Genomic DNA, 7,955 nt, shown 5'->3' with positions numbered 1-7,955 from the left:
ACACACACACACACACACACACACACATACTTTGCATTCCACCTCATTATAGAACATAGGATATCTGACAATACAACCAATTTTGAGAAGATTTTTTATCTTTTCATTTTCAGAAACACTCCAGCAATTAAAAATAAACAAAATAGTTAAAATAATAAGACCAATATGTGATTTCCAATCAAAATATTATTAGAAATCATTATAACCTTTAACTTACACGTAACATTATTTTTGTAAATGCAGCTTTCGGCAGCACATACAAATCAGATTCCCACCTTTATGGTTCTTCTAATAGGATAGACAGGACACTTGAACTTGTAACAGTGTTGAAGGAATGCCTAGGGGAAAAATAAGCAAACTCTGGAAGAAACAACTATAAGGAGAAAAAAAATGTAATCAAGCTATTTCAGCTGATGATCATTCCTTTCCTCCCTAAACCATCCACAAAGTAGAATAAAATGAAAACACAACTTTTCAACTACATTCAATATACTCAACTGAGCATTTTGACCTATAAAAGTATTTTAAAACAAAAATAAAAAAAATTCTGAAAAGAAATTGAGAAGAAATACAATGAGAGCTGATTAGACTAAGGAAGTCTGGGGTGGAGCATGGGTGAAATAAGAGTAGAAGGTCAAAAGGTACAAACTTCCAGTTTTAAGAGAAATACGTTTTGAGAGTGTAATATACAGCATGGTGACTATAGTGATGAAGCTATATTAGATCTCAAAAACTCTCATCACAGGAAACAAAATGTAACCAAGGGTGCTGAAGGATGTTAATTAAGCCTTATCGTGATAATCACTTCATGATATATACATATTCAGTATATCCAGACATTAGAATTATTATGTTGTACACCTGAAACTAATATACTGCTATGTGTCAATTATATCTAAATTTAACAAAAATAAGAAGAGGGAAAACTCAGAAATAAAAAAAACACACTGTAAAGAGCCCCAAATAGAAAAGGACTTTTAATATTTATTCTGAAATCAACTTGTTAAATGATGATGATTGGATTATGAATGCTCACTATATTATTTATACATTTTCTAATTTTTAAATACTTATAAAACAAAGGTATGTCTGTAAATAAAATGTCACTGTAGTTGGTATATTTGTTTTTATCCTGTTAAACAGTGAGTCCGTCTCTGATGTGTAATTTTCCTGTTCTTTCTCCCTTTCTTATCCATCCTTGTCTCTTCTTCCCTTTCTAAAATGCTTGAGATCTACATCATAAAACCACATAGATAAGAGGAAGATGTTACAAAGTAGATGGGGAAGTTCTAAATCCCATGCCACTTCCTATAAGCTGAATAAGCTTACTGAGTTACTAAAATTTGCATCATTTTCCTAATCTTTTGTGAGCTACAACTAATAACCATCTACAACTAGCTATAACAAGCTAACTGGTTGCTATATGGTACTTCAAAATATGTGCCTTAGATGAATCTCAAAAGTATAACTCAAGGGGAAAAAAGCATATTTCAAAATATGTACAGTTGTCTTTCTTTTTGTCATGCCAGCTTGGAGATGTCGAAGGCATTCGACTAAATTTAGAGTTGATTGAGTAGGCAGAATGTCCCTTTCTTCCATTCTACTATTTCCATACTTCCCTTTCTCCATTTCCTTCTTCTCCTTCCCTTCCTTTTCTTTACTTTCCTTCCTTTCCTTTTTCTCTCTTTTTTGCTAAATGTCCATTTTTGTTGTTATTTCTCAGAATCCAGCAAAATATTTCACCAGATACAACTCATAGATGTGAAATCAGAGGAATTTCACAGGTATTTTGTAAACTGCTTAGTAAAATAATTTCTTAACCCTTTATCTAAATACTTTTAACTCTATTCTCTCCTAATTAGTTTGAATTTTCAAGGGATTACAGGAAATAGTTTTTATCTAATTTCTCAGGCCTTATCTCATCTTCTGTTTTTTCATGTTTTGAAGTTTGGTCATAAGCCTAAAAAAGAATTTGCATTGGACTTTACTTCAAGAAGATAAAGTCTGTGTACTTTTCCCTGTTCTAAGTACTACTAAAATTTTTGGTCATTATGTAGAAAATAAACATAAGAAACCTTTCAAAGTATAGAGGGAAAAGCTGATTGACTAGATAAGTTGGGAATGAGGAATGACATAGTGGTGAACTCCTGGATTTTCACTTTGCCTTGTTTATCCCAGATTTGGAGCTGACGGAATAAGCACATTATAAATGACAACAGAGACTTATCATTGTTTGTTTATTGTTTAAACCCAAGAAAAGCAAGATCTCTCTAGCCAAGGACCAAGATACTTCAGTTCAGTTCAGTGTCTCAGTGCTGTCTGACCCTTTGCGACATCATGGACTGTAGCACGCCAGGCCTCCCTGTCCATTACCAACTCCCAGAGTTTACTTAAACACGTGTCCATTGAGTCGGTGATGCCATCCAACCAACTCATCCTCAATCGTCCCCTTCTCCTCCTGCCTTCAATCTTTCCTGTAATCACAGTCTTTTCAAGTGAGTCAGCTCTTCGCATCAGGTGGCCAAGTATTGAAGTTTCAGCTTCAACAACAGCCCTTCCAATGAACATTCAGGAATGATTTCCTTTAGGATTGACTGGTTGGATCTCCTTGAAGTCCAAGGGACTCTCAAGAGTCTTCCCCAACACCACAGTTCAAAAGCATCAATTCTTCAGTGCTCAGCTTTCTTTATAACCAACTCTCACATCCATATATGACTACTGGGCAAACCATAGCCTTGACTCAGTCAGTTCAGTTCAGTCGCTCAGTTGTATCTGACTCTTTGCGACCCCATGAATCACAGCACGCCAGGCCTCCCTGTCCATCATCAACTCCCGGAGTTCACTCAAACTCAGGTCCATCGAGTCGGTGATGCCATCCAGCCATCTCATCCTCTGTCGTCCCCTTCTCCTCCTGCTCCCAATCTTTCCCAGCATCAGGGTCTTTTCCAATGAGTCAACTCTTCGCATGAGGTGGCCAAAGTACTGGAGTTTCAGCTTTAGCATCATTCCTTCCAAAGAAATCCCAGAGCTGATCTCCTTTAGAATGGGCTGGTTGGATCTCCTTGCAGTCCAAGGGACTCTCAAGAGTCTTCTCCAACACCACAGTTCAAAAGCATCAATTCTTTGGTTACTTCTTATTAAAAAATGCCTATCTGTATTTGAAGTATCTGTGGCACTTTTTGAAACTCTGTGGTTCAGTCCCTTCATTTTAAAAATGAAAAAACTGAGGCTGGGGAGGAGAGGTCATCTGCCCAGAGTCACACAGTAAGTTAGTGGCCGGGCTGGGCCCCCATCCACACCTCTGTCCCCTCTGCCAGGATAATTCCCCCTCGCTGTCTGCCACTTTCCAAGTGGAAAGAGCTTTATCGTTGTTCTGCCCAATCCTGCATAGAATAGGGTCTCCTGAGTCCCGAGCCTTGTCTCCGAGGGAGCCACCCATCCCTTCTGCCTTCTTGCCTCCCCATGAAGCCTCTTGAGCTGTGATTAAGTGACCATAGAGCTTTCCCTCTCCTTCTAGAGCCATCCCCTCATTTTGTTAATGATGAAAACAATGACCCCCATTTTCCAGTGATGGGAGGTGAGGATCAGAGAAGGTGAGTAACTGGCCCGTGTCCCAGAGCTGGTAAACCTGCACTCCAGCTCCAGTGTGTCTGCCTGCAACCTCCTCCCAGCCTCCACGCAGTGACCCCTTCCCTGTCCACTGCTTGCTGTCCCAGGAGCTCATCACCGCCTGGTACATCGGGTTCCTGACGCTCATCCTGTCTTCATTTCTCGTCTACCTGGTTGAGAAAGATGTGCCGGAGGTGGATGCCCAAGGAGAAGAGATGAAAGAGGAATTTGAGACCTACGCAGATGCCCTGTGGTGGGGCCTGGTGAGTTACCACCTTGAAGGCTGCCCTGTGGGGGTCAGTTGGAAGGTGGGAAGGGTGTGGAGGGCGTGATGTGAACATGTGGGGTTGGGCAGTTGCATTCTTCAGCACAGGGAAGAGGAGGGCACCTCCATTTAGGAACCCCCCCGGGAGACGTACCCAGCAGGGTGGGCCCTTGGAAGGAGGGCTGTTCCCTAGAAGTCAGGGCTCTGATCAGTCTCATCCCACGGTCACTCAGGGACCTTACCTGTCATTAGCCAGGCTGGGCTGTGCAGACTCAGTGGCAGATGCAGACGTGTATACCCAGACCCTCAAGCACACCTAGAGACACATGGCCCCACCCTCATCGGGCATGTGGTATTAAAGCATTGTTTAAGCACTTTACATTTATAAACACATTTTAAGTGCATATAACTCCTATTATTAGCTCTCTGGTGGTTCAAACAGTAAAGAATCCACCTGCAGTGCAGGAGACCGGGGTTCAATCCCTGGGTTGGGAAGATCCCCTGGAGAAGGGAATGGCTACCCACTCCAGTATTCTTGCCTGGAGAATTCCTTGGACAGAGGAGCCTGGCGGGCTACAGTCTATCGGATGGCAAGGAGTTGGACATGGCTGAGCTACTATAACACTTTCACTTTTTCAAATTGGAGAACCTGAGGCTTGAAGGGGTTGAGTCACTAATTCAAAGCTCTCTGAGCCAAGTTAGTGCTTAACCTGGGATTTGAGCTCAAGCATTTGAGTTCCAGAGGCCACACTCTTAACTACTCCCGTAGCCTGCCTTCCCTGTTCATAAGTAGACGTTTGCTGATAACCTACAAGTGTAAATGCACAGAGGAATATTCAATATACACCTGGACAGACACGGGCCCAGACATTAGACACGCACACCTATATACACAGTACACATAAATACATGCACAAGAGCACATACATTCAGAATCATGGCTATATACAAAGTCATGCATTTGCAAACATACACATGAATATATATGCACATATACATGTTTGCAATTCTTGAAGTACCTGTTGACTGATTGACTATAGGGAAGAAATCCTTAGCTTAGAAACAGATGTGGTCTCAAGGCTCCTATATAAGATTGCTGGTCATTAGCACCTTCTCTCCCACGGGAGTGCTATTCTAAATGGGACAGTGCCGCAGTCAGTACAAAGGCTTATGGGTAAAGCTCGGCTGATACATCACTGACCTCCTCCCCGCTGGGAAGCCCCGTGTCTAAACGCTTCTCTTTTCAGATCACACTGGCCACCATTGGCTACGGAGACAAGACGCCCAAAACGTGGGAAGGCCGTCTGATCGCAGCCACCTTTTCCTTAATCGGCGTCTCCTTTTTTGCCCTGCCAGCCGTGAGTGCTCTTACTGTTCTCCCTCGATGATGGGCAGGATCTGTCACTGCCTGGCCCCAGCTCAGCCATCCAGACTCATCTTCCACCTTCTCGTATCCTGATTTCCAGCCCCATCAACTCAATAGCTGTCCTGTCTCTGCCACAGGCTGTGTGGCTCTCTTTACCAGGAGTGATCCCCCCAAACACCTACTCCTCTTTCAAGACTCAGTTTCCTTTTTTTAAAAAAAAAATGTATTGAACTATAGTTGATTTACAGTGTTGTGAACATCTGCTGTATAGCGAAGTGACATATCTACATATAGGCATTCTTTATTTAAAAGTTGGGGTGTAATTGCTTTATAATGCTGCGTTACTTTCTGCTATACAGCTAAGTGAATTGGCCATATGTTTACATATATCCCCTCCTTCTTGGACCTCCCTCCCTTCCCACCCTTCTAGGTCATCACAGAGCACCAAGCTGAGCTCATATTGTTTTTTAAAGTATTCTTTTCTATTATGGCTTATCGCAGGATATTGGATATAGTTCCCTGTGTTACACAGGGACATGTTGTTTATCCTCCAGACCCAGTTCAATGCTGCCTTCTTTAGGCTGAGTTCAGCACTCCGTCCTCTGGGTATCGCTCTGTAAAAGCATTTCTGAGTCCACCTGAGATTTCAGATTCCAAATCTGCTTCCCTGGGAGAATGTGAGCCCCGTGGGGGTTTGGTTATGTCTTTCACCCCATATTCCGTGCACGTAGCGAGCCCTTTATATTTGTGAGTTCCCTTCTCTGCCCTGTCATCTTCTAGTTTGTGTAAAAAAATGCATTTCCCTCAAACTCTTGATCCCTGGTAGAATGACTTCCCCAAAGCCCAGTGCCCATCGGCGTCATAACAACAGTAATAATATACAGCATTGTTGAACTTGCTGTGAACTAGATTCACGCCACGTGCTTCCCCTACACTGTCTCATTTAATCTTTGTAAAAACATTTGGAATTTGGTGTGCATTTCTCCCCATTTTCCAGATGAGGAGACAGGCTTCACTGGGTCAGTTAAGTTTCCATAGTTACAGGGCTATTGGGTTGTAGAGCCAGGCCTGCTCCTTCAAGCGTGGCTCTTAATCATAAAGTTTGCAAAGAACCTTCCGGTGTAACAACCCCTCTTCCTTGCCCTTCATCTCCCATCCTTTTGATACTAAGGCTCTTTGTCCATGGCAGCCCTCCCTTCGTCCATCGCAGCCATCCAGTGTTTTTTCCTAAGCTGTTTGACCTTGGGAAGATGACCTTTCTCACTCTCAGTTTCTTTATCTATAAAAGATAAGGGGCTGTGGGCATGGGACATGGTCTCTCAACTTGAAAGGGGTGTGCCCCCCCCACCCCACCCCCCTCACGTGAGAGTTTGACCTAGAAATCAAAACAGATCACAATTCGGAGAAATGCCAGCCAGAGTAAAAGTCTCACGTGACAATTCAAGCAACTGAAATATTTTTTAAATTCCACTAATATTAACTGGGAATCTGTTGCGCCTCCTACTCCTTACTAGGCAGTCCCTCTTACGTCATCTCATTTTTTCCTCACATAACTGTGAGGTGGGTGCTGCTATCTGACTTCCCTGTGGAAGAACCTGAGATGCAGCAGAGAAGAGGCTGGCCAGGGCCTCCCTGCTGGGAGTGGCAGAGTCGGGGATTGAACACTGACTTCCAGGCCCCACTTAACCCGGCCCCCACTACCTGGAAAACGAAGAAGGGATCTTTTCTTCTCCCCTTCGCTCGGTGTCATCACTGGGGCCTGAGAGTCGGGGTGGGGCTCCAGGAGAGGCTTGGGGGAGCTGACCTCAGGGCCTGACCTCTCCCTTCAGGGCATCCTGGGGTCCGGGCTAGCGCTCAAGGTGCAGGAACAGCACCGCCAGAAGCACTTTGAGAAAAGGAGGAAGCCCGCTGCTGAGCTCATCCAGGTCTGTCTGCCTGGGGCTGAACTGGACGGGGCCACGCATCTGGGCATGTGTCTGTGTGTGACTATGTCTGTGTGTGTGTGTGTCTATGTGTATGTGTGTGTGTCTGTGTCTGTCTATGTCTGTGTGTATGTGTGTGCATGTGTCTGTGTGTGTGTGTGTGCGTGCACGCACATCCGTATGATTCTAAAGGAGTGGGCATACCGTGATCTGGGATAGACCCAGGACCAAGCCTGCTTGCCACAACTCTGGGTGTTGCTATGGTTTATCTCTGTGACTAGTCACTCTGTGTGTCCTGAAAGTGACCATCCCATCACTCTCCCATCCAAGTTCTAAGCCAGTCAAAGACTAGACACAGGACTTAGACAGGCGCCCGCCCACCAGCTGCTTCACCCCTGACGGGTGAACTTGGCCTGGACTTGGGTCCACACTAGCTTTTCTCCCCTTCTATTCTCACCAGTCTTGAACGGGGAACCCACAAGGAAGAGTCAGCCTAGAGCACAGGTGCATGGCCAACCCGCTGCAAGGAGATGTGGACCCTTACCTCTGCTCGTGATAGAGAGCTGATAAGTCCAGAGAGGGAGAGATGCCCGCGTGTGCACAGTGCCGACCAGTTCACCGTTTACCCCCACCCAGCAGACGGCCAGCGTGCGGGTGCGGTCTCCTGGGCTGGGAGCTGGGACAATAGTGAGAGATGACAGGAGGGGCAGAGTGCTCCCTCTTCTCCTTCAGAGAGAGTTCTTGCTTCGTGGTTTTACAGGCTGCTGGGGGCAGAGAGAACAGGAAGGGAGAG

The 7,955-nt window shown here is 44.7% G+C and overlaps 1 protein-coding gene across 1 annotated transcript in view; it reads left to right on the top strand.

Annotated features, from left to right (window-relative positions):
• KCNQ3 (potassium voltage-gated channel, KQT-like subfamily, member 3) overlaps nucleotides 1-7,955 on the top strand; it is a 45,223-nt gene that overhangs the window by 9,211 nt on the left and 28,057 nt on the right. The window contains exons 3-7 of the mRNA XM_010838590.1: nucleotides 1,530-1,573; nucleotides 1,724-1,784; nucleotides 3,717-3,872; nucleotides 5,122-5,232; nucleotides 7,070-7,165. Of these exons, the coding sequence (XP_010836892.1) occupies nucleotides 1,530-1,573; nucleotides 1,724-1,784; nucleotides 3,717-3,872; nucleotides 5,122-5,232; nucleotides 7,070-7,165 (468 nt within the window). The remainder of the gene's footprint in view (nucleotides 1-1,529; nucleotides 1,574-1,723; nucleotides 1,785-3,716; nucleotides 3,873-5,121; nucleotides 5,233-7,069; nucleotides 7,166-7,955) is intronic.

The sequence above is a fragment of the Bison bison genome, unplaced genomic scaffold (genome assembly GCF_000754665.1).
Source record: "Bison bison bison isolate TAMUID 2011002044 unplaced genomic scaffold, Bison_UMD1.0 scf7180017864098, whole genome shotgun sequence".
NCBI classification, from domain to species: Eukaryota; Metazoa; Chordata; class Mammalia; order Artiodactyla; family Bovidae; genus Bison; species Bison bison.
The sequence above is the reverse complement of the archived record's forward strand: the minus strand, read 5'-3'. Positions and strand labels throughout refer to the sequence as shown.